At 33.0% G+C, this 27,896-nt stretch overlaps 1 protein-coding gene across 3 annotated transcripts in view; it reads left to right on the top strand.

Annotated features, from left to right (window-relative positions):
• LOC145276977 (cotranscriptional regulator ARB2A homolog) overlaps nt 1-27,896 on the top strand; it is an 82,886-nt gene that overhangs the window by 16,304 nt on the left and 38,686 nt on the right. For 2 of the 3 annotated variants that reach the window (XM_080128543.1, XM_080128542.1), the window contains exon 2: nt 15,266-15,398. In XM_080128543.1, the coding sequence (XP_079984669.1) occupies nt 15,296-15,398 (103 nt within the window). In that variant the 5' untranslated portion in view covers nt 15,266-15,295. Of the gene's footprint in view, nt 1-9,049; nt 9,343-15,265; nt 15,399-27,896 lie in introns of those variants that run through there. The other variant, XM_080128541.1, reaches the window with a different exon arrangement.

The following is a 27,896-nucleotide window of genomic DNA, read 5'->3' as shown; positions in this document are numbered from 1 at the left end:
GCGTTTTTAATAGAATTCAATATTTAATTATTTAGATTGCTACCTGAAGGAATTCCTGTGGCATGAAAGACACTCTGAAAATACTGTTTTCAAACTATGTGATATCATCTCTGCACAACATCCATTTATTTAAATTTATTTTGTTTTGTTCCTTTATGTTAAAAACATACCTTGTATTCAATTTGCCCTTGTAGGGAGGTAAGCAAATAACAAGTTTTTTATGAAAAATAAGTTATAAAAAATTTGTATGTTATGGTACTATATTTCATCTGTATAGAAATGAAAGTTATAAAAAGACAAGTAAATATAATAATGTATTCTTCAAATCTCAGTTCTTTGTACTTGTTGCTTTTTGATTTTATTATCCATAAAATTGCCTCAGTCTAGAAAGTTTTCTCTTTCACTGAGTGCCAACATGAGACATAAGTGTCCGAAATTTTCAATTATTACATTAGTTTATTATTATTTCTTTTGTAAATATATAAATGCACTCTACATAAAAATCGATCCTGGTCGCAAGTAATTTGATTTTTCTTTTTTTTTTAGAGAGTGTGTTTATTTACAAAATTTTATAATAAAACTATTTAAACTAAGGTAAAAATATCAATCCAGATTTTGGTTTAAATAGTTTTATCTTAAAACTTTTATGAATAAACGCATTCTCCATAAAAAAATTAAAAAAAAAATCAATCTTAGTCGCAAATAAATGATATAACTTGTTCTAGTTATATTTTTTACAAAACTATCAATTTGCGAAAATCCGCCCGAAAATGAATACGTTTTGTAAATATATAAACGCACTTTGTGTTACGAAAATCCACTCGAAAATTTAAAAGTTTTACTTGGATTGTCGTTAAAGTTGATATTTTAAAGAATAATTAAATATTGATTTGTATAAAAAACACACACAGAAAAAAAATGGACTCTACATAAAAAACAAACATCAAACTTGGTTGGGAAAATCCACAAAATATTCACAAACATCCAAACAAGTCAGTTATTTTATATTTGTTTCTGCCGTTAAAAATTTGGTTTAAATAGTTTTATTGAAAAGGTTCTATATTTTAATTTTAATTATTACACCGGTTATTATTTTTTGTTTTGTTTTGTAAATATATAAAATAAAATATGCATCAAGTACTACAATGCAATTTTACAAAAATAAAAAAAATATTTTACTTGCTTGAAATTTATCATTTAAATATATTTCGGAGTCAAACTCCATCCTCAGTATTTTGTTTGTTTCTTTTTTCTTCTTTCTTGCCATGTTGTAAAGTTAGAGAAAGAAAAGTCAGTAGTAAAGATCCATGCATTGTCTCTCAGCGGTTGTATTTTGAAATGTCGGGAACGGTGCGTTGGCTATGCGAGATTGACATCAGGAGTGTGAGTTCCGTTATAGAAGCGTTGATTTAATTAGAATAAAATATTTTTGATTTGAATATGCATATTTTATTTTATTCAAATTAAATCAACGCTTCTATAACGGAACTCACCCCCCTGATGTTAATCTCGCATAGCCAGCACACCATTCCCGACATTTCAAAATACAACTGCTGAGAGACAACATGCAGATCTTTACTACTGACTTTTCTTTCTCCAACTTTACAACGTGGCAAGAAAGAAAAAAATAAACAAACAAAATACTGAGGATGAAGTTTGACTCCGAAATATATTTAAATTATAAATTTCAAGCAAGTAAAATACTGGTTTATTTTCGTAAAATTGTGTTGTAATTTGGCTTTCAAGTGCACTTGATACATATCTTATTTAAATTAAATTAACATTTCTATAACGGAATTCCTATCCTTGACATCTTGTATATAATAAAAGAGGCGCAGTTTTTCCCCTCTGGACCGAAATACTGTAGGTTTACAACAGGTTGCACATAAAAATTTATTATATTTACGCTATTAGCCATTACCTTATTTAACTATAGAACACCATTTCATACACATTATTTCATAATATTAAAACATTACATTTATTCCTAGGAGCGCCATCTTCATTGTCCTAACCTGCAGAGGAAGTAGCTCAAATTTTTCCCCCTCTTCGTTAAGTCCTCTTATGACCCCCATTCTACACCGCATGCATTTATACTTTTTCCTACTTTCCTGGGTTTTAGCTGTCATTAACTGACTAATAATTTCTTACACATTGTATGCTCTTAATGCTTTGCCACTACTCGAATAATGATTTCTCCCTACTACTATTCCTCACAATCTCATTGGTTGACATCTACATATTTGGACATTCCGAATTGACTGAATTATCATTCAAAAAAGAATGCTACAGATATTAGCACAAACATGGCTTCCCTGAGTAGAATCATTACACATTAAATACCCCGATTACAAATTTCTTAATCTTGAAAAAAAAAAAAAAAGTTGCACTACATTATAATTAATATCATCCTTATCACTATGAAACAAATTACTTGTTTTATTGTTATTTGTCATGTTATTTTAACAAACGGAAATTGAAGTTATATATTTTCATTGCTGTTTATATTTATTTCATTTACAGTGACAAATAATTATGTTTTATTTTAGTAATAAAGATAATGAGACCGTAATTAGTTTGTACTAAACAGTTATTAGGAATGCTTAAGAAAAAATTTCATCTCCTTTTGTTTTTGCGTTGCTGATTCGATTTTTTTAGTTTTCACGTTTGTTTACATTATAACTGCTTCACAAACTATAACTGGCTAAAATTAAATCACGCTATTTTTTTTTTTTTTTTTACATGTTACGGTGTGTATAACAATTTAAATTAACCTTTTATTTTATTAATAAAGATACCGCAATAGTATTTCTAGGGACACGGGATAATAGTTTGTTTCATTTTGGTTTTCGCGTTTCCGATTCAATTTGTATATTTGCGTGTTTGTTTATATACACAAACTATGAATGGATAAAATTACATCACGCTATTATTACACATGTGAGTATGTCATTAAATTTTAATTTCACTTAATCACGTTATTTAACAAATAAGAAAAAAAGGGGGTAAATATGAGGATTCTTTCCATCTTCGACCAATCCTTTAAAATTTAGACTTATGTTTTCTGGGGTGCTGAAAACAAAAATCATGCTTAAAATTCCAGCAAACTAGTAGTTTAACGTATATGAAGAAATGTTACTTTCAAAAAAGTTTTTAGGAGTGCTGAAAATGAAAATAACGTTTTAAATTCCGGAAAGCAAGTATTTTCACAAATATTAAATACTGTTAGTTTCAAAAAAGTAGGGGATCACTTGTATATAATAATTTAACGTAAAATGAGTACCCACTTTATGGCCAGCTTTTGTTTGGGGTGGGGGTCATCATACAATGAACACAATTTACTGTAAACTGGGCACCCAACTTTGGGGGAGAGGGCTAACAGGCATTAATAATTGATTTGACGTGCACCAACCTCAAACAAAAAGAAGGGGGTGCTCATTTCACATTAAAGTGTCTTCATTGTACGTTGACTCCTCCCTCCCCCGAAAAAAAAAAAAAATGTGACCATAAAGTAGGTGCTCATTTTGCATTAACTTATTATAGAAAAGTGATCCCCCACTTTTTAGAAAATAATATTTATTCATAACTTGGAAACTACTCATATCCCGGATTTTCATACGTTATTTTCGTTTTCAGTACCCCCGAAAACCTTTAAAAGTGGCGATTTTAAAGAATTTTTCGAGGGTGGAAAGATTCTTCATATTTACCAGAAAAAAAGAAATAATGCCAGATGAAGTTTTACCCTGAGTAAATGTGCTTCATTTTATAATTTATAATTAAAAGCGTTGAACGATACAAAGTACAATTTTGGATAATTATTTTTACAGTGGGGAGGGGAGGGTCTTTTGTAAATATTCTTCCACCTTACGATTGAATAAAAAAAATAGCGTGAAAGTTGAATTTAACCTGAAAACACTAATTACAAATAGCGTAGTACCAAAAATGCATAAGCACCAAATTTTAAAGTAGATATTGACCTCGGATGCATATGATGGCAGAGCGCGATACCATATGCGACCATATGCCAGCATAATTTGGTGCTTATGAATTTTTTTGTACCGCACAATTTTGAATTAGTTTTTTCAGGTTAAATTCATGTTTTACGATATTTTTTTCTTCTATTGTAAGGCTGAAGCACAGGTTAGTTACTAAACACCCTCCCCATGTAAAAGGCTTTCAGAATAGCATTATTTCAGGTTTTCACATTATTACATTTTCAATAATAACGTAATTAAATTTAACACATTTAAAGTTTAAGAAGCAGATTCACCATTGTTTGTTATTTAAATAAATCTTTCTGTTTATAACTTTTACAGCTTAATTAAAACGGTCAGTTTTTTAAATAGCGTTTACATTTATATTTGGTAACGTACAGGTGACTACAAGAATTTAGTTCCTTTTAAGAGACACAGTGTTCGATAGTTTTTTATCACCATAACGCCAGTCTTGCCAACTAAAATACCTTGCTCTGAACTTTACTCTGAACCATACCCTGAACCTTCCAGCAAATTTTGTGACAACCCCACCCCCAGGCATAAAATGGCATGTCTATTCCAAAAGCCATTTTTAACATGAGGAGGTTGGGGGTTGACAAATGCAAAAACAACAGCCGTATTTTAAATTTTTACGCAGGGGTGGGTAGGTGATGCATGCTACCACCGAGCAACACCAGTTAACGGGTCCTGCTAGTATATAAATATATTACTGGTAAACAACTACATGCCGGCGACAATTTTAAATGGGATATTTGTTCAAAACATGGTAAAATATCAATCGAAATTTTAGTTTAAATAGTTCTACTAAACAAAAAATTATTTTATTTTTTTAAAATACAAATATCAACCCAAGTTATATAATGATAAAGTTGTATAAATAAAAAAATTTTTTTTTAAATGCACTCTTGGTCACAAAAACCACTTGAACATACTGAGGTGAAGGTTAAAGTAGTCTCACCTGAAATCTGTCCTTTTCTAAGTGAAGCTGGCCAGGGTTCTTATTCCCTGCTTAGTCCAAAATTACTTCCCGCATAATGGAATGCCCCTCCCCTTCTTGTGCTAAATTCGACAGTTTCATTCTTTTCCATAAGATAATTCTGGCAAATTTTATGCTAATCAAGGATTTGTTTTATGTGACTCGAATTAACCAACCAAGGACAATCCTTTAAAATTGGAGAAAAATCATCTGCTCTGACCTTTTAGTGCTTGTAATGATTCCCCATTACGAGGTCGCTCTAGTTTTTTGAGGCAATTAACCATACAGGGAGGGGGGGGGCATGTTACCAAACTATTTTTTAAAATAGTATTTTTGAGTTAAATTAAATTTTTACAATATTTTTTTAAAATTAAATTGATAATTGAAAATACAGGATAATTACAAATCACCTTCCCCTTCCTCATGTTAAGGATGGCTTTCTTCTACATAATAACGTTATTGTTTCAGCACAGTCCATCATGTCTCGCTGTGTAGTAGCCATCCCCTAAAAGAACCTTGCAACTTGGTATTAGATGACTCACACTTTCCAATCTGCATTCTGCCATACAGAATTGGAAAGTGTGAGTCATCTAGTATCAAGTTGCAAGGTTCTTTTAGAGGATGGCTACTACACAGCGAGACAGGATGGAGTATATAAGTACCTTCCCCGAACCATCTGTAAAAAATTAAACATCTAATGTAGCAACAAATCCTGGGAACATCAACTTGAAAGAACAGTTGGAAATGACTTATATACCATACATTACGACCATGTAATCCCTACAGCCACTTACCTTGAAAATTCTGCTGTCAAACCCGACATAGTTATATGGAATAAGTCGGAGAGAGTTGCAACCTTGGTTGAAGTGAGTTTCCCTTATGATGGAGGTCTGAACAGAGCTGAAAGGGAGAAACAGACCAAATATCAAGGTCTCATGTATGATTGAAAAGAAACTGGAATCTTGGAGAGATATCAATCATACCAGTTATTATAGGTGCAACAGGGCTCATGAAGAAGAACCTGAAGTCCTACCTAACTAATATTCCTGGTGAACGAAGTGCAAAAGAGATCCAGACAATTGCACTTAAGGGAACAACGAGGATACTAAAAAGAGCTTTTGGTTGGTTTCAATAAAATGCAGAGCAAAGTTGGCAGCTGGTCTGGCTGCCCCATACCCAGCGTTACAACCTTCGCAGGAAGAAAATTATATATATATAAAAAAAAAAAAAAAACCCCAACCTTTTTATGTTTTAAATATTGTGAGAAATTCTACAATTATAAGCAAATCCCTCATTGGCTGATTGGTCACTCACTGTCTTTGTTTAGACCAATCAGATTGGTCAAGATTTTAACTGCCGAGCAATGGGCTTGGTGGGTTTTTGAATGCCTTTTCTTTCCAGTTCCAGTAACAACAACCGTCAAAGAAAGATGGAACTTAACTCTCTCTAGATATGAGGCATTTGGGCGCCTCTACCTTCATCTCCTTGAGACTTCTCTTTTAAAGCCTAAATGATTAGGCTAAGTTGTTATTATTATATATGTCTCCCAGATACTTTTTAAGGTCAGAATTATTGACCTGTCTTTAATGACAACTCATTCAAATGAACATGCTTTATGAACTTCTCTGATGTCGACTCTAGTCAAGAATTAAATCCATCATCAGAAGGCATCATGCCAACCCCTTCAAACGGCTGTAATTAATCCGATCTTCGAACAGTGCTGAACCCGAATTCCAGTTCTTGCTGAAGATAAAAGAACTATTACCTTTCGAGGTAAAATAGGTAATTGCTTTTTGCAATGAAGAACGAATAAAAATTTGTGTCAAATTTTAGAGGTATGCTTTGTTATAATTGTTAATTTTTTGCCACTGTCTTGGAGCGAAAACAGGCGAGAAGAAAATTCTCACAGTATTTGCCGATTTTAGAATATTTTTTTACTATTTGTTTTGATACTCTATTTTATATTTTCTTTTCTTGGTCAGTAAAAAACATTCCTTCTCGATTAGAGCAGTTTTTATTTTTGTCCTAATCCAGAGTGTCCTTTTTTGGGGAACTGAATTTTCCTTGCATAAAAAAAAAAACAAACAAACAAAAAACAAAACAAAAAAAAAAGTTGTATCTAACTTTGCCTTTGGAAAGAAGAAAAAATTTTTTTTCTAATTTAGAGTAGAGGTGGGATGGTACCAGTTTCGTATTAAACAGAAACGGGTGCTAATGCAGAGAGTGATCCGCGCTATTTTTTAAATCATATTTCCACGTTTAATTAAAGTTTTATGATTTTTTTTTTGTTTTTGTTTTTTTTTATTCAATTGTAACGTTAAAGTACAGAATAGGTATAAAACACCCTCCCCTCCCCATGTTAAGAATAGCTTTTTAAATAACGTTATTTCAGCACGGATCACTCTCTGCATAAGTACCGAAAAGGGTTCCCCATGACCAAGTCACTCTAAATTTTTTTTTTTTTTTTTTTTTTCTTCTTCTTAAGGCAGTTAATCATGGAGGGGACATAGTGAAAAAAACTCCCTTAACCTACCACTTAGTTGTAATCCTACCCCACAACATGTAGTTATCTGAAATAAAGTAGCACAAAACGTGCAAATCATTTCCCTTAGCAAGAACATTTAGTTAACTACTCTAAAACGCTAGAATGATCCGGGAATAGAAACTGTTACGTTTTTTTAATGATCCCCCATTCTCACTTCCATTTTTTTCCCTCAGTGCCACTTTGAAGTAGGGAGATACTATCGGGGACATAAGTTGCTGGGGTATTGTAGGAAGATGTCTGTTCATACATATTACACTATAACTGCTGCATGTCAGTACAGTTGGGAAAGCAAAATCCAGGAAGGGAGTTCCATAGTCTAGCCGTTCTGGGGAAGAAACTATTGGAGTAGAAGGCTTTCTTACACCTAAGGATCTCTACTGTGAAGAGGTGGGATTTAGCTGTTTCTCGGGTTTGTTGGGAGTATTCACGTCGAGGGGGTACAAGTGCCTGTAGTTCGTCAGAGCATTCACCATTAAAGTACTTGTAGAACAGGCAGAGGGATGCAACATTTCATCAATGGGACAGAGGCTGAAGTTTGGCAACTCCAATGGCCATTGCTATTGGTGGTAGAGACTTCTCAACTAGAAAGCGTTAATCCAGTTTTTGATTACATGGCGTTTGACAGAACGAGTGACCCATGTTTTTTTGTTTTTTTTTTTTTTTTTTTGTCTATTTTTAAAATGGCATCTAATTTTTATTTAGTTTTTTGATACTTATACTGATCGTGCTGAAATAATAACGTTATTATTTAGAGACCCGTTATTAACATGGGAGGGGAGGGGATTTTGTAACTATCTTGTACTTTAATTAACAAAAATACGATAAAGATTGAATTCAACCTGCCTATCTAAAAAAAAATAGCACGGTCCATATTCTACATAAGTTTTTTTTTTTTTTTTTTTTTTTTTTTTCAGAACTTATTCGTGTGTTTTTTTTTCTTCGCACTCTTATCAGGGTCTGGAATTAGTTTTGGGATTAATGATTGATTAACGGATAGCATTTATTTATTTATTTTTTATTTTTTTTTTTTTTTTTTTTTTCATAGAAGTTATAACCCTTTTACGGTCCGTGTATAGCGATTTTGACTAAAGTAGTTCTTTTTCTTTTCTTTCTTATGGCTCCTGTACTCAGAATCGGTATTTACGTTTTTTTTTGTTTTTTTTAACGCAAGTAGGTCACAAATAAATAGGTAATGTAAAATAGATTGTTTTTTTTTTTTTTAAATTATATCGGTAATAATGATTTACCTTTTTTTTATATCCTGAAATGGTTAATATTTTTATGCATTTTTTCTTTCTACTAAGTAGTAAATAAATGTGTTTGTCATTTTTCCTCACGTAAACAGAAACGTGATCATTTGACTATTTTTTTTTGTTGTTGTTTTTATTAATTATATCTGGTTCATTTTGAAACGCGGAAAAAAAATTCTTTCCCTTTATTTTTTCGTTTATAAAAACAAATGCAACTTTTAAAAAATAATTAATAAACAAGCAAGCAAATACAGCTAAAAACAAAACATTAAAAAAGAAAAAGAAAAAGGAGTGTTTGTTGTCGAAACAATTCCACGTGTCTTTGGCCTGCTTTGGCGGGCGATCAATATGAATTTCTTTCCTACAGTCCGCCTTTATTTTTCTTTCTTGTTTCTTATACAATTCTCCAATTGTTCCAACAAAATTCTATTGGTTCCTCCTTGGGGTTTCTCTTATTACTCAAAATTAAAGACTACCGCCCAACCAGTATGTCAACAACGCCCCCATCTAGGAGCAAATCGGGATCCAAGACGTCTTACAAAACACTCCCTCAGACCGAACGAAAAAAAAGTCAAAGTAAGAACTAAACTTCATCAATTTTTGTGAGGATTGATGAACATTTTTTTATTTTTTTTTTATTTTTTTTTGTAGTGAGGATTTCAATACTTGCGGAATCTGTCTCGAATATTGACGAAGAATCCTATGTTAGTCCTGGAAATAGCCGAAGTAGTTTACGATTTGAAATTTGTATTTATTTATTTATTAGAAAGTTTTATCCATCTTTGTAGATTTCGGTGTGCTAAAAAACAAATCTGCTAACCGTTTTCCGTCGCAGAGAAACATTTTTCATATGAAGAAATTACTTTTTGAAAAAGTGGGTGATCACTTTTCTATGTAAATTTAACTTAAAATGAGCACCCACTTTCAGTGAGGGGGCATTTTGTGGCGGGCGTACACGAGTGCTTCCCCTCTAGCGAAATACACATCGGCTCCGATGTTGTACGCAGTTCGACTTAGGGAGCGCCTAGTTTTTCTTATGGCTTTTTTATTTTGGCTTATTCGGATTGTTTTGTTTTTGTTTTGTGTTTTTTGGATGGATATTTTTTTATTTTGGCTTGAACTTTGCGATTTATTTTGTTATATGAGTTTTTGAAATACATATCGGGATCAGTAGCAGAAATGAAATAGTCTCATGCTGATGAGGCCATAACATGAAAAGTGAAAAAATATTAGATAATTTTGAAACATTTTTAGAGCATGTGCATGAGAAATATGGTAGGTACGGGCAAAAATAGGGGGACCTAGTTTTGAAAGTCAATTTATCATTTTTTTTTAGGTTTCCGACTACTTTTTGATTGTATTTGAAAGATTTAGAGACTAAAGTTAATTTCCTAAAGAAAAAAAATATTTGTACACGTGAAAAAAGTTATGAAAATGTTTTCACGGCGAGCTTAACAAAATTCAGCTAAATTTTGAAGTTAAATAAATTCATTGTAAAAATCTTTTAAAAGATAAATATTAGTTTTATGGGTCTATTTCAAAGATGATTAGTAAATTAAAGTCCCAAGATATTGAATTAAATAATAATAATTAAAAAAAAACACCTTGTTTATACAAAATATAGCTTAATTAGCCCTCAAAAAGCAAGTAATTATGCCGTTCGGCAAAACGCAACCGATAAAAGTTTGTAAACACGAATATACGAAAGCCCAACATTTTTAGCCAATCAAAACGCTGTTTCAAAATGAAGTCATGATAGTAAAAGGAGGTAGGGGTGTCAGATTTCTCCCCCCCCCCCAGACGTGCATCCATACATTCCTATTTTAAACGTGTATCAATTTTTATCATTTTTTAATTTAATTATTTTTCATGTTCCTGTTTTTAAATTAATTTTTTTTTAATTGTTCGAGATTATGATTATAATTATGTTACGCCGAAAGCTTCACATTCTTGCGAGCAAGGAAATTATTAAAATCTTGCATATAAAAATTATGCAAAATCTGTAATTTAAAAAAACAAGTAGAAATATTTTTGCTATTATAAATTTTTTTTTGTGTGAAAATATTAAATAAGCAATGCTTAATTCAATGGTAATATCGGTAGTTCGAGAAATTCATTTTTCTTCGAGTTATATCGAATTCATTAATACGGACTTTAGGGCTTTTTTCGTAATGTTCCTGTAAAAATTATTTTATTTTTATTGTTACGAATTACGATGCTTTATTTATATAAAAAAAAGCAAAAATAAATTCTTGCGTTTTTTTATTTACTACTGAAAACCATAACTTTAATAAAAGTATTTTTTGTTTAAACAAAATAATACATTTCCACTAAGATTTAAATAAAAATAATTAGTTTTTTATATTCCACGATCATTATTTGATAAATATTGAAAATTTCATAAAATTGGTTAATTTCCTGATTTTTGGTGAATTTTTAAGTAAAGGGAAGGGTCAAAATGTTTATACATTTTGAGCATCGGCATTCATTTTGCCGGTACCTAAAATATGGTAATTAAAAAAAAATCCCCAATAAGCTTTCGGAGAAAAAAACATGTTTTGAACAATTGGAATTTTAATTTTTTATTTTTGAATAAAAAATAATTAAAACAAAAACAGTAGTGTTCTCGTCGAGTAGTTTTTATTATATTCAAGAAAATAAAAGGTACTCGTGCAGTTGTGAACTTATTGAGCCGTTCTGAGATAATGACGTTATTATTTAGAAAGCCATTCTGAACATGGGGACGGGAGGGTGTTGTGTACTTATTCTGTACTTTCACCTAACAATTTAATAAACTTGAAAGTACTATTTAAAAATAGTGCGGATCAATAAGTGCACTAGCACCAAATAACATTTCAGTGTTTCGATCTACGACGTTCATTGAAATGTAGGTACATGCTAAAGCTTTTTGTTTATCGCCACAAGTGCTAATTTGGACTTGCACCAATTTTCCTGTTAATAATTACTCATAACTATAATCTCCCATCAAAAAAAAAAAAAATCATAATAACAAAATAATTTGCAAGGTTCAAGCCAAAATAAATAAATAAATGAAAAACAACTAGGCCACATACGCAAAAATTCTTTCCTTGTAAAAATAATAATTGCTCCCTAAGTTGAACTGCGTACAACATCGGAGCCGATGCATATTTCACTAGAGGGGTAACACTCATGTACATCAGCCCACTTTTTTGTTTGTTTATTGGCTAAAAGGTTGTTTTTTTTTCTGCTTTCATCTTTCAATAAAGACACGAGGAAATTAAAAAATACAGAAAAATCTCTATACAGATAGGTATAATTCCTTATGTTATCAGTGGTGACCATTTTTGTACACGTAAGCGTACATATTTTTGCTGCAAACAAGTAGTTTTCTGGATATTAAACAATGTAATTCCTTATGCTATCAGTGGTGACTATTTCTATACATGCAACAGCGCGCATAGTTTTGCCACAAACAAGTAGTTTTCCAGATATTAAGCCATGTAATTCTATGTTATCAGCAGTGGCTATTTCTGTATGCGCATATTTTTTCCCGCGCACACATAAAAAAAATATCCTCACGTTTGCACATTTAGAAATGACCATCACTGATGACATATAGAATTACATGGTTTAATATCTGGAAAACTGCTTGTTTTTCGTCAAATTTAAAATTTTCACCAAAGATTACTACACTGTGAGAAGACAGTTTGATATGTGAATGCACATTTAACAGGCTTCGTTTACGCTACCATGTGTAGCGTAAATGGAGACTGTGAAATGGCGGAAAATAGTCCAAAGGTTCAGGGGGTTAATACCATGCAAACGGTAAATTTGCGACAGAAATGGATATCATATTCTTTTAAAGCAAACCAAAATCTGTAAAAAAAAAAATATATATATTTTTCTATATAAAATACCCTATTGGTATTTTTTTTTGTGTGTGTGGTGTGGAATGGGGGGGGGGTAATCCTAATTCTCCTTCACATGCTTAGTGTCATCAGCCTTTCAATATTTTTTTTATTCATCGTTTTTGAATCATAAAATGTTTCAGCCATTCACGGGACTAACTCTAGGTTCTTTGTCAATGCCATTGACTCAACTCGGTATTTTATTAAGTAGTGAAATCTTTTGAATCCCTATTCATTACATGGAGTACCGATATATTTTTAAATGTTCTAATTGAGGGAGTGGTATAAATCTAAGTAATAAAGATCTGTATAATGTAGGTACCCATGATGAAACGAAAATATTTTATTCCAAAAATCACGTAAATTGATCAAGGAGGTTTATTTTTAAGAAAATTTTTTTAAGCAGTTATAGGATGGATGTTAGATAGAATTTCAGTTAGCTTAAAACCATAAAGTTTTCTGCTGACCAATTAAAATCAAAGGTACTGATTCAGAATAAGGACCATGCTGTTGTAGGAATTTTTCTAGCAGTTTATGTAAAACGCTGAAAGGTGCTGAAATCGTTGCAGCCAACGTCGTTTGAGAAAACATTTGGGTGGACCTGTACAATGCACACACACACACTTTATTTTAAATTTTTTTCATCCTTTTTCAATTTTTTCAGAGGAATATTATCGATTGGACTCTAATTTACCAGATTATCTAAAAAAAAAAAAAAAAAAGTTCAATATTCAAAGATTTGTAAGGGGTTCTAAGTTTCTAATATAGTGTTCTAGTAATTCGATTCCCCATATTAGAACCATTTGACAAAAACACGCCCCTCCCCTTCTTATATTGTTTTCTTTTCGTATTTAAAAAAAATTTTTCATATTGCAAAATGAAAAAACAAATATTGAATATTAATTAGATCAATTTGCACTAGAATTTCAACTAAAACCTTACCTTTAAAAATGGTGGTTTTAAGGGGTATTTGGGTCTGTCTTGAACGACTATCACATTTAAAATTGTCACCGACAAGTAGTTTTTCATGATATCAAGACTTTTATTATCTAATTTAATCTGTATTGGTTTCACTGGGCGTGTTTGTTTTTGTGCGCATTCAATTTTTGCAAAAATAAACATGGCAACCATTGATAACAGTATGGAATACATTGGATAATAAAGATCTTGTATCATGAAAACTACTATAAACAATTTTAAATATGACATTCATTAAATAGCCATAAAATGCAACCTTTTAACACAAATCCTTTATATAAGTGGGCTGAGCGTGTTCTTGTCGAGTGGTTTCAGTATGGGGGGGGGGGGTCGAGTTACAATGCAATATTTCGAAAATGAACAAATATTTTTACTTGTTTGAAATTTATAATTTAAATATATTTTGGAGTAAAACTCCATCCTCAGTATTTTGTACATCTTCTTTTTTCTTTCTTTAAAGATGAACAAAATACTGAGGATGAAGTTCCAAAATATATTTAGATTATAAATTTCAAGCAAGTAAAATGTTTCTTTTTGAAATATTGTGTTGTAATTTGGCTTTCAAGCGTACATTGTACAAGTCGACCAGTATTTGCTATCATTGGTTTGTTATATAAAAAAAAGTTAAATATTTATTTATTTGAATAAAAAAAAATTCAAAAAATTTTTTTTGTTTTTGTTGCTATCAGTTATTAAAAAAAATATATATTTATTCATGAAACTTACCTTACAATGAGTGTTTTTACCCTTGATTTGAATTTCTTAGTTTTGTCAAAATTGTTCAATAATTAGTTATTGTATTTTCTTCATGAGAACAAAAAGAACATAGTTTTCATTTTTTCCAACTATCTTCATAATAGAAATAATATATTTTTTATTGAAAAAATTGGTGAACTTTTGCATGCAAAAAAAAAAAAAAAATCATGAGACATTCCTCTGGCAAGTTTTATATAAACTTCCCTTATAACTCTGAGCACAATCCTTATTCTGTATAAATACCAAATCAAATCTGGGTTATCAGCATCACTGAAAGAAATCTGGGTTATCAACATCACTGAAAGAAAAATAACACTACTTTCAGATATCAACAATACTTTTACATTTCTTTGCCGGCCTTCGTGACAAGATCAAAGTGTAGTATCTGTTCCGGCAGATACTGCAAGCTATGACTAGCTATGACTAGCAAAGACCAGATGTGGGGGCAACCCCACATGCCTGACCATTAACCAGCTCCCATTTCCCACCTCTCGGGAGCTGGTCCCCTTTTTCCCTTCCCCCTCCCTTCACTCCTCACATTAAAAATCGGCCTTGTGCCTAATTTGCTCGGTGGGGGAGCAAATAAACACCATCTGTTCCGGCAGATGTTGCACTTTGTGACCATTGCCCTTGTGGCAATTGGTTATTGGTACATGTAGGGGCAACCCTATATGTACCATCCCCTTCCCCTCCCTCCCCCTTCACCTCACATAAAACCGACCTTGTGTCACATTTTGCTTACGTGGGGAAGCAAATAAATACCTACTTTTACATTTCTTTGTTTAACTCAATTACATAATTATTCAGTTTTAATTTTTTTATTTTAATTTTTACCTGCTAAAAATAAAAAGATTTCTTTTTCTTTCTTTATACAGTTTTCCTCCCACCCAGTCGAATGTGAAGACATGATAGGCAATGATATTCCTCATAGTCCGTCTGACGACAGTCAACAAGGCTCAATTCCACCTTCTTCACCCTTAACTGGATCAGATGATGGCAGTTCCAATGGTATTATTAAATATATATTTCTTAAATTCTATTCATTCATTACTATGTATTTGTTACTGTTGCATCTATTACAATTTTATTCATTCATAACTTGATTTACTTCTCAAAAATGTCCCCTAGCAGTTCAGCCTGGCTTTGCTCGGGCCCTATGTACTGTTAATAACTTTATATGCATGTGTATTATTAAAAAGTATGCATATGTATGGTAATGCCTTTCTATATAATAGGCTTCCTTAACTACTATAGAGAAAAGTTGTTAGTGATCGCAGAGGTCAAATTTTCTTTTAATTTGACCCTAATTTTGACCCCTTAACATTTATTTTTTGTGCTCAAATCAAATTCAAATGTCTGACCCATATCCAAGTAAGCCACATCTAAAATTTCAAGTATTTAGACCCAAAACTGGTTTGGTAGAATCTGCAAAGGTCAACTCTTTCAACTTTGACCTCTTGGCAGCCAAATTTTCACCCAAAAACTGATTAAAAAGCTTGCTGAAAGTCTGAATACCCTTTATGTAAAATTTGAAATGTTTAGACCCAAAATTGGTTTAATAGTTTGCTTCTAGCAAACTTTTTTTTTGAACTTGGAGACCAAATTTTCAGCCCCCCCACCCCCAAATAAAACGATTAAAATGCTTGCCCTATGTCTGAATACACTTTATGTAAAATTTCAAATATTTAGACTAAAAATTGGCTGACTTATTTGTTAGACTGCAAAGATCAAAAATTTTTTTAACTTTGACCCCTTAACATTTATTGTTTTGGGCTCAAATCAAATTATAAAGTTAGATCCATGTCCAAGTAACCTATATCTAAAATTTCAAGTGTTTAGACCCAAAATTGGCGGAAGAGTTTGGTAGAGTTCTCAAAGGTCAAATCGTTGAACAGCAAAATTTCTGACCGAAACCCGATTAAAAAGATTTTCCCAAATCTCAATACCCCGTATGTCAAATTTCGAGTCTGTAGACGGAAAATTGTCAGAGGTATTTGGTAGGGAAATGTATACAGACAGACACAAATATTTTAACCTTTATAGATATATGTATTCCTGAATTCATTCATATTTTTCTATTTTATTCATTCATTCATTCATAGATTCACTTTTTCATTCACTTCATTCATTTATTCATAGATTTATTTTTCATTCATAGATTAAATTTTTTTCATTCATAGATTAATTTTTTTTTCATTCATAGATTAATTTTTTTTTCATTCATAGATTAATTTTTTTTTTCATTCATAGATTAATTTTTTTTTTCATTCATAGATTAATTTTTTTTTTCATTCATAGATTAATTTTTTTTTTCATTCATAGATTAATTTTTTTTTCATTCATAGATTAATTTTTTTTTCATTCATAGATTAATTTTTTTTCATTCATAGATTAATTTTTTTTCATTCATAGATTAATTTTTTTTCATTCATAGATTAATTTTTTTTCATTCATAGATTAATTTTTTTTCATTCATAGATTCATTCAATGGTTCATTTTTTTTTCATATTTTTCTATTTTATTCATTCATTCATTCAGTCATACACTTTTTCGTTAATTCATAGATTCACATTTTCATTCACTTCATTTATTTATTCATAGATTCATTCTTTTTTTCATTCATAGATTCATTCTTTTTTTCATTCATAGATTCATTTTTTTTCATTCATAGATTCATTTTTTTTCATTCATAGATTCATTTTTTTTTCATTCATAGATTCATTTTTTTTTTCATTCATAGATTCATTTTTTTTTTTTCATTCATAGATTCATTTTTTTTTTCTTTCATAGGTTCGTTCATTCATAGGTTCGTTCATTCATAGGTTCGTTCATTCATAGGTTCGTTCATTCATTGGTTCGTTCATTCATTGGTTCGTTCATTCATTGGTTCGTTCATTCATTGGTTCGTTCATTCATTGGTTCGTTCATTCATTGGTTTATTTTTAATGTTTTTTCATTCGTCCATTTTTTTCATTCATTTTTTTTTATTCATTGGTTCATTTTTTTCATTCTTTCAATGTTTTTTTTTCATTGATTCAATGGTTCATTTTTTTTCATTGATTCAATGGTTCATTTTTTTTCATTGATTCAATGGTTCATTTTTTTTCATTGATTCAATGGTTCATTTTTTTTCATTGATTCAATGGTTCATTTTTTTTCATTGATTCAATGGTTCATTTTTTTTTCAGTCATTCAATGGTTCATTTTTTTTTCAGTCATTCAATGGTTCATTTTTTTTTCAGTCATTCAATGGTTCATTTTTTTCAGTCATTCAATGGTTCATTTTTTTCAGTCATTCAATGGTTCATTTTTTTCAGTCATTCAATGGTTCATTTTTTTTCAGTCATTCAATGGTTCATTTTTTTTCAGTCATTCAATGGTTCATTTTTTTTCAGTCATTCAATGGTTCATTTTTTTTCAGTCATTCAATGGTTCATTTTTTTTCAGTCATTCAATGGTTCATTTTTTTTCAGTCATTCAATGGTTCATTTTTTTTTTTTTCATTCATTTCATAGGTTCATTTTTTTTTTTTTTCATTCAATCATAGGTTCATTTTTTTTTTCATTCAATCATAGGTTCATTTTTTTTTTTCATTCAATCATAGGTTCATTTTTTTTTCATTCAATCATAGGTTCATTTTTTTTTCATTCAATCATAGGTTCATTTTTTTTTCATTCAATCATAGGTTCATTTTTTTTTCATTCAATCATAGGTTCATTTTTTTTTCATTCAATCATAGGTTCATTTTTTTTTTCATTCAATCATAGGTTCATTTTTTTTTTCATTCAATCATAGGTTCATTTTTTTTTTCATTCAATCATAGGTTCATTTTTTTTTTTCATTCAATCATAGGTTCATTTTTTTTTTTCATTCATAGCTTCATTTTTTTTTTAATGGAGAGTAGACAACACATTGTGGATGCGTTATCGGCAGTTCTCGTTACTCTCGCTTCCTCTTGTTTGTCCCTCAGTCCTCATTTCCAATGAGTGATATTTCTGACAAAGGGTGAAGAAAAAGCTGCTCTCCAGGAAGACAGCACTTCGTGAACAGTAGCCTGAGATGTCGGAAATTTTCTGTTCCTACGTCTGTCCTTGGTGCCATGTCACTAGTAAGGGTGCTGGAGGTAAACGTTTCATCTGAGCTGACGTTATCCGCCTGATATGGACCCGAACCTTGGATTAACCACTATCAGCAGGTGCTTCGAGTGGGGCCTCTCGATGCCATACTAGTGGGTAATTGTTACGGCTTTACTTTATCATGGCTACAAAAACAAAATCTTCATCTCCTTTTCTCTTACCTTCTCTCTCTGTCCTGCTCTAACCAGTTCTATCGACCTGTTCCACAAATCCCAATCCTCAACATTAAATACCTCCAGAAAAATAACACGTGTAAACCTAGAACCCCATCCTCCAACGTAGACCCTTACTACCATGTCTCTTTCTCCAACATCAGGGGTCTACGTTCCAACCTTCCAGAGGTTGAAACCCAATTACAGGAGACGAAACCAGACATATTCTTCCTAAGTGAAACTGGCATTAGGCCGACTGCTTCCCTTGATGAATTTATAATTAAATGATACTCTAACTTAACATCTAAATCTGAACCCCAAGATGGACATGGAATATGTGCTTACATTAAAAATGGTTTTCCGTGTGGTAGAGATATCTCCAGAGAAGACCCTAATTTACCTTAGATGTGCTTCTTTTTTTTTTTTTTTTTTTTTTTTTTTTATTATATTTTCACCCCAAACAAGGCACATTGCCACTTTGGTGTAGGGGGCTACTATCAGGGGAAACATCTACTGGGGTACTATGTAGGGATTAGGGCAGCGAGATGTTGGTTCACGTTGCACTTGAACTTATGCATGTCAGTACAGTTGGGGAAGCAGTGACCTGGAATGGAATTCCAAAGTCTAGCAGTTCTGGGGAAAAAACTACTGGAGTAGAAAGATCTTTTATATCTAGGGATCTCTCCAGTGTGGGGGTGGGATTTTGCAGCTTCTCGGGTCTGTCGAGGGTGTTCACGTCGTGGGGGCACAAGTGCTTGCAGTTCTTCAGAGCATTCACCATTATAATACTTGTAGAACAGGCAGAGGGATGCAACGTTTCGACGATGGGACAGAGGCTGAAGTTTAGATGCCAGTTTAGGGCCTATCAGATTTGCGACTCTCTTTTGAACCCTGTCAAGGAGCGAGAGACTAATAGCCGATGCACCAGCCCAAATATGACAGCAATACTCCATACATGGGCAAATAGTGGCCTTATAGAGGTACAGGATACTTTCGGGTGTTAGAAGTTTTCTAGCACGGTAGAGAGAGCCCACCTTCCTCGCAGCGGCCCTGGCAATGCCCTCGATGTAATTGTTCCAACTCATGTTGCCTGTGAACGTTAGGCCAAGGAGCTTGAGAGACGTACTCTCAGATAAAGAGTCGTTGGCCATTGCTATAGGTGGTAGAGAAGGTTTCTTGTAATTATTGAATGAAACCAGTTTTGTCTTGGCGGCATTGAACGTGACCATCCATTTTTGTCCCCATTCCACTACTGATTGGAGGTCATCCTCTAGTGTTTCTGCCATTACTTTAGATATGTGTTCATTTGTTTTCCTGTCGTGCCTGCTATAGAGTGTGGTGTCATCAGCATATATACCCATCTCAGAGGCAATTTTGTCGGGGAGGTCATTTATGAATATCAGGAACAGCAGAGGTCCAAGGATAGATCCCTGGGGCACTCCCGCATTTATATCATATTGTTTAGATGTACGACCGTCGAGGACAACCTAGATTTTTCTCTTATCTAAGAAGGATTTAATTATGTTAAGTATTCTACCAGTGATACTGTATGATCTAATCTTCCTGAGGAGACCCTCATGCCATACCCTGTCAAAAGCCTTAGATATATCTAGAGCTACCGCTCTGCCCTCTCCCGCTTTGTCCAGTGAATGGTATATGCGTTCAGAGATTACAGTGAGGATGTCTGCTGTGGAACGGGCTTGTCTAAATCCATATTGTTGGTCAGTCAGAAGTTTAGCATCTGTAAGGTGCTGGACTAGAGCACGGTTAATTAAGATCTCAAATATTTTGGCAAAAAGTGGGAGGAGGCTAATAGGGCGATAATTTAATGGGTCAGTTCTTTCGCCAGAATTCTTGAATACTGGTACCACAGAAGCAGTTTTCCAACAGCCCGGAAAGCAAGATTCATTAAGGCATTTGTTGTAGAGTTTGGAGAGAACTGGAGCTACTTCGGCTGAGCACTTTTTTAATAGCACAGCTGGGATGAGGTCGGGTCCACATGCTTTTGAAGTGTCAAGGTTTTTTATGATAGCATGCACCTGAGCAGGCGTGATTCAGATCGTCTAGCGTGGCGTCTGTCCGCATAGGAAATTGATGTAGGGGGTGGTTTAGAGGGTCCAGTGTGGAGTTTGAGGCAAACCGACTGACAAGCATGTTAGCCTTCTCGGTTGCTGAGCAAAGAACCTCGTGATTGTTGGTATTGTACTAGCTTACACCACTGCATTTATATTCGCTCTCTATCGCCCCCACAACAGAGGAGTTACTATCCTTAAGAGCATAATCTACATTTGTGGTGACTTCAATGTCCACAATGCGGAATGGCTGACCCACTCTAACAAGAATGATTTTGCCATTGCCTATGACCTCACCCAGATTGTCCATGAACCCACCCGAGTGCCCGATACTTCCGGTCAGTATGCTAGCTTTCTAGACCTTTTTCTCACAACTTCCCCTGAGCTATGTTCAAGTTCTGTTTCCTCTGGGATCTTCCGACCACGCGGTTGTATCAGTAAAGATAAAAACGAAATGCAATAAGTCTGGAGATGTACCTCTCCACTGTACTGTATATCGATACTCTACCGCTGACTGGCATAGCTACCGTACACTTATATCCGATCTACCACTGCATTCTATGTTTAAAAAAGATGTGTCCTCCGTAGTATCAGACCTGACCGAATGGCTAATTGTAGACATAGACCGATTCATACCATCCAAAAAATTCCAGCAAAAACCTAACAGCCACCCATGGTTCTCCCCTGAATGTGCTGCTGCCATCGCGCACAGAAATCACTTTTCCCATAGCTACCAACGTAATAGATGCACTGAGACTAAAGCTGCCTTCAGGACTGCCAGCAACCACTGCAAAAGAGTAATAAAAAATGCAAGAGAGCTATATGCTCAGTCCATTAAATCCAAAGTAGCTGAGCAGCGGCTTGGTTCCCACCAGTTTTGGCAAATAGCAAACAGGATCCTGAACAGAAGCGTGCGTTCTATCCCAACCATCATCAATGGACCTGAGGTCATCTCGTCAGCATCAGACAAGGCCAAACTATTTGCCAAGAACTTTGCAGCTAATTCTACCCTATGCAACTAAGGCCATCAACTCTCCGTATTTCCTCCTATAACAGACAACATACAAATATCTGTGCGTGATGTCGCCAAGCTAATCAAGAACCTTGATTCCAGTAAAGCAACTTGCCCTGACGGCATTCCAATCTTTGTGCTGAAAAAGCTTCAACTAGAACTTGCCCCCATACTTACAAAACTGGAAAATCTCATCAGTATGCCCTGTATTTAAGAACTCAGGTGATAAGTCCTCTCCCTCTCAGTACAGACCAATAAGTCTCCTGTGTGTTATGAGTAAGCTGCTGGAATCCATATTAAATAGAGAAGTAGTCAACCACCTCAGCAGAAATAACCTTCTTAGTGACATGCAATATAGTTTCCGTTCTGCCAGATCTACAGCAGATGTGCTGACTGTTATATCTCATAGGATTAGCAAATCTCTTGACAAAGGCTTCCTCTCTAGGGCAATTGCTCTTGACATATCAAAGGCCTTCAATAAGGTATGGCATAAGGGCCTATTTCACAAGATCTCCAGCTACGGTATAACTGGAAATGTTTTCTCGATCATAAAATCATTTCTCTCCGATAGGCTCATAAAAGTACTAGTTGATGGGCAGAAATCAGAGGCCATCAATATTAATGCTGGAGTCCCTCAGGGGTCCATCCTAGGCCCAACTCTCTTCCTGATATACATCAATGATCTCCCAAAACACATACTTAAATCATTCGTTGACATCTATGCTGATGACACGACCATCTATGGCAACACATCAAAGGCCGTAAATGACAAAGTTCTCTCAGATTCCCTCTCCTCTGATCTTGAGCACATGGTACAGTGGGGGAGGAGGTGGCTGGTTACTTTTAATGCATCTAAAACCAAGCTCCTATCTTTACATCATCAACGCTCTGATCCCCCATCTGGCATCAATTGATATGGGTGGCTCTCGTCTAGGGGAAGCTCCATGTTTTGATAAGCTTCTGGGCTTGACCTTTACCCCTGACCTGAAATGGAATACATACATCAAGTCAGTTGCCAAGATCGCTGGAAAAATGGTAGGATCCTTCTACCGCTCCAGAAGATATCTCACCCCTGATGCAATTCTCTATCTGTATAAAAGCCAAGTACGTCCAAGGATGGAGTACTGCTGCCACATCTGGGCAGGAGCTACTAAAAACAGCCTATCCTACCTTGACAGAGTACAAAATAGGCTTCGTGGCCTAGTGGGTGATGCCCTTTTCTCTTCCCCGCAACCTCTCTCCCACAGGAGAGACGTTGCGAGCCTGTCTTTGTTTTATCGTTACTACCATGGCAGGTGCTCGTCTGAACTCCAATCTCTGGTCCCCCCCCTCGCCAATCTTTCAAGATAAACACCCGCCTAGTTCAAAAATTTTTCCACTGTCAAAAATTTTCCCCACTCCTTATCTGTGCCAAAATCAAAGCATAGATTCCATGAACAAAGCTTCTTTCTTAGAAGTGCACGCCTGTGGAACTCTGTTCCGGTTGCCTGTTTCCCACCTGACTACAACCTGGATGTCTTAAAGTCCAATGTGAACAAAGTCCTGATGAACTGCCTCCTTAAGTAAGACACTTTATCAGATCTCCAAAACTAACGTACTGTACACACAATAACCCTTATCCCTGAGTCGCTTCCGGGCCTTGATAAGTGGTGACTACCTTGTAAAAAAAAAAAAAAAAGCTTCATTTTTTTTCATTCATTCATAGGTTCATTATTTTGTTCATTCATAGCTTCATTTTTTTTTTTTTTCATTCGGAGATTCATTTTGTTTTCATTCATTCATTCATAGCTTCATTTTTTTTTTTTTTTCATTTATTTATTGGTTCAAGTTTTTCATTCATTCATTTTTTTCATTGATTAGTTCATTTTTTTTATTTATTAATTCATTGGTTTATTTTTTTAATTTTTTTTTCATTCATTCATTGGTTCATTTTTTTATTCATTGGTTCATTTTTATTCATTTATTCAATAGTACTTTTTTCATTTCTGCATTCATTTATGGTTCATTTTTTTTATTCATGCATTCATTTAATGGTTCATTTTTTAAAATTTATTCATAGGTTTATATTTGTTATTCATTGTTTCATTTTTTCATTCATTGATTTATTTATTCATTCATTCATTCATTGGTCTATTTTTTTAAAATTTATTCATGGGTTCATTTTTTTCATTCATAGGTTCATTTTTTTCATTAATTGTAATATTTCATTTATTAAAATTTATCTTATTCATTCTTTGCTATTTATATTTATTATTCACTGTATAAATAATTTTTTAAATATTTTAAAGAAAAATATTACGCATTAATTTAATCAAAATGATTGCGTAGAAGGTTTGCAATTCGGCTGCAATAGACTAAACTGACAAAACTGCATTTTTTAATTATTTCAACATGGCATGTTTTTTGTTTGTTTGTTTTTTTTACTTGCAAGTTTTTTATATAAAATTATAATGCATGAGCACCATTTTTTTTTTATCAAAAATAGAATCATTCTAGTTTTCCTTTATTTTACCGGCTTTTTTTTTTTTTTTGGTTTTTAAATAAATATTCGATTTGTACTAAATACTAATGCAGAGCTATGGAATACCTACACAGACACAGAAGATCTTGTCTGATAATTTTTTTTTTTTTTTTTTTTAAATATAGAGCTATATTAAAATGGCTTACTTGTGATTAGTAATAACAATGATTACTGTTATAAACCTTCAAAATTAAAGAATAATTCTGAAGCTTGAAAAGTACAGATTTTTTTTTATTGTAATTAAAATTTATATGGCCCAAAAATCAAGTATTATGATCAATTTGTGTTAAACTGAAGAAAGACAACAAAACATGAATTTTTGTACATAGATCTTATCTCTAAAAATTAAAATCATTATCGAGCATTAATTTATTATTTCTGATAATGAAATGACTTGTTTAATCCTTCTGTGACTCAGCTTGTGTCTTTCAATTGTAGTTGTGTCCTTTTTTTTCCTGAGATTCTCATGGGCGACTCTGCTCTTGAGGAAAAATCGAATCTGAAACTTCTTGGTCTTTCTTTCTCATCAAATATTTCTTGAAGATCATATATTAGATCCCTTGCTCTTTTTTCTGCTTCTTGTAAAGCCTGTTCTCTCTATCGTTCTAAATACTATCTCACACCTGAAGATATTCTTTATCTTTACAAATCTACTTGTATGGAGTATTGTTTTCATATTTGAACTGATAAATCTATTTGATTTGAGGATTCTCAGTAATGTGCAGAAATGTATCTCTGATTGAGCCCAACCTTTCTTTGCAGCTACTCTCTCACAGACGTGATGTTGCTAGTCTGTCTTTTTTATATATACTATTAGGACATGAGTTCTTCCGAATCGTTTGATCTGTTCCCTGCTTGCATTGTTTCAGCTCGTTTGACATGTTGGTCTAGTGGTCTCCATCGATTCGTTGTTTCGATATCTCATCGTAATCCTATTAATGTAGCTTCTTTCCAAGAATTACAGGTTTCTGGAACTCTTCCTGCTGACAGTTTTCCTCTTACCTATAACTTTGGTTCTTTGAAGACTAAGCTCAATAGACATCTCTTGTCTTTGTGATAATCATCTTTTATTCGCATTAGCTCCTTAGATCAACTGGTGCTACCAGATCAGACTGAAGATATTGGTTTCCTGTGACGAAATGCACCTAACATTAATGTTTTTTGTTTTTTTTACTTCCTTTTACAAAACTTTATTATGTTCTGCAAAACCAAAAACAAAAACAACCCACCTTTTCCCTTCTTCCCATTTCCCCTTTTTTTCTATCTCTCCCACTTCTTGACTGGCTTCCTAACTTAAAATGTACCAAGCATTAATACTGCAACTGTTTTCCCCTCTCATTTCCCTCATGTTCTGCAGGACAGGGAACAAAAACTATAAAACAATCAAACCAAACACTACAAACTAGTGATTGAAGATACAAAGAGCTTGAAGAATAAAAACCTACAAAATAACTGGATGCAACATTAATACTATTTCCAAAATAATTGGATTCGGCATTAAATAACCCAAAAAGGGTTGATATGCCGTAAAAACAAAACAGCCAAACCATCCTTACATCAAGTGGCTTCACACCTTGTTTGAAAAGAATTCCATAAAATAAATAACAATATTTCATCTCGGTATAACCAATGTTTCTAATTTTCTTTAAATGATTTCTTTTTTTCTTTTTATTTAAATATAAATATTAAGTTTTAAAATTATTTTCGTTTCTACAACTGTTTATGTAGAATGTTATTTGCTCCTCTCTCCGCTTCTCAAAGTTAGACAAACATGAGGCTAGCTTATAGTGATGTCAGATATTCACTCATTATCTCATACATTCCAACCAAGGTACCCTTTTAAGATTCTAACCGATTGTTTGAATTTCCTTAGTACTTGGTTTACTGGGTGTACCTATGTGTATGTTTGTATGTCCAGGTAAAAGTTTTTAAAAAATCCAAAACAAACAGCTACAAAGTTAGTATATTCTTGATCAGCATTGTCCTGAATGAATAATGTCTAAAATTAAATGAAACCTATTCATTCTTTGTGAGTCAAGTTTTGTAGGAGGTGAGGTCAGTTTTTCAGCAATTTTATGTACTAATTTGGAAAGAAAATGCAAATTCATTTCTCAAAGAATGTATTATATGTAGGAAAGTTATCTGTGTGTACATGTGTGTGTGTCCTGAGAAGAATGGACTGGGCAGTCAAGAAAGAGGGTATTAAGAGAAAGGGGGGGAGAAAGACAGATGGATAGAGAGAGGGGTAGGAGTTTAAATAGAAATATATTATACTTTTGTTCTGGGCAAAATTGAGTAACCCTGCTAATCTAAAATATATATAAAAAAAAGTCAATGTTTAAAACTTTTTTATGAATTGATTAAAAAAAAAAACCTTATTTATTTTAAAATGTATTTTAAAACAAATTTAAATTATTTTGAATAATGATAGTATCTTCGGATATTGCCCAAACCCAATTGACAATTAATATAATTTTTTTATAAATGTTAGAGCATAGCAAAGGAAGAAAATGAAGAACCTTGAGGAATATTAGGGTCACCAGCTAGCAAGTGCTAACTTAACATGAATAGTGTTTCGTTAATAATAAAAAAAATAAAGAAAATATCATTAAATAACAAAACATTTATCTAACTATAAGTTTACTAGAAAAGTTATTTTTAATCTGAAGTGTTCATTTGTGAAAGTTTATACAACTGTGACCTATGTAAATATAGATTCAGACCCTTGCACTGAAAAATCACGTCATGTTTGAAGTCCTAGCAAGCAAGATCTGTCAAACAGTCAGACTACCAATAACAGATTTTTACAAATTTTTAGTTACCGCAAACGTCTTTCTCATTTTTTCTTTTTATAAAAGTCAACCTTTCCTCAGAATTTTATAAATTATTTTTATAGATATAATAAAATGTATGCAGGTATCTTTGCTAGTATATATATATATATATATACTAGCAAAGATACCTGCACTTTATACAGGACTTTGCTGTACACTTAGGCACCCTTGCAGGAAGTGGATGTTGTAAAAGCAACTATTGTTTAAATGAATACATGCGTTCAGATGCTTTTCTAATAGCACATGTAATTGCCCTAAATCCTTCATAAGGTCCCATGTAGGAATTTTTTTTTTTTAGGTAGATTCCTCACATACAGGATTTCAGGACTTTTTTTTTTTTTTTAAGCCTGCAGTATTTCAGATTTCAAAGAAAAAGCACCTCTCCATTTTAGGGAACATTTTGCTAAGGAATTTATAACTATCAAGTTTTGCAAAGCTAAAAATAAATTTTTCTCTACAAAACAACCAAAAACATCATGAATAAATTTGTACTCGTGGCGCAGTGGTTAGAGTACTTGGAAAAATCAATTGTAAAAGTGACCTTCTCCTGAAGGTTGAAGGTTCAATTCTCAATTTGGGTGACCAAAAAATACGATTGCAATTACTTTGGGTCCTTATTTAGTCATGACTGACAGAACAAGAGCATGCTACCCCTGTAAAATAAAAAGGCTTGGTTCAAAATTCTGTCCAAATTCCCAAGTTTGACAGAAACATTTCTGAGTTTGACAAGATACACCTGAAGAAGGTCTGAGGTTACATCAACCAAAATGTCAAAATAA

This window comes from Euprymna scolopes, chromosome 5, assembly GCF_053919585.1.
Source record: "Euprymna scolopes isolate OS-2025 chromosome 5, ASM5391958v1, whole genome shotgun sequence".
NCBI classification, from domain to species: Eukaryota; Metazoa; Mollusca; class Cephalopoda; order Sepiida; family Sepiolidae; genus Euprymna; species Euprymna scolopes.
Note: the sequence above shows the minus strand (reverse complement) of the source record. Positions and strands in the feature narration are given on the sequence as shown.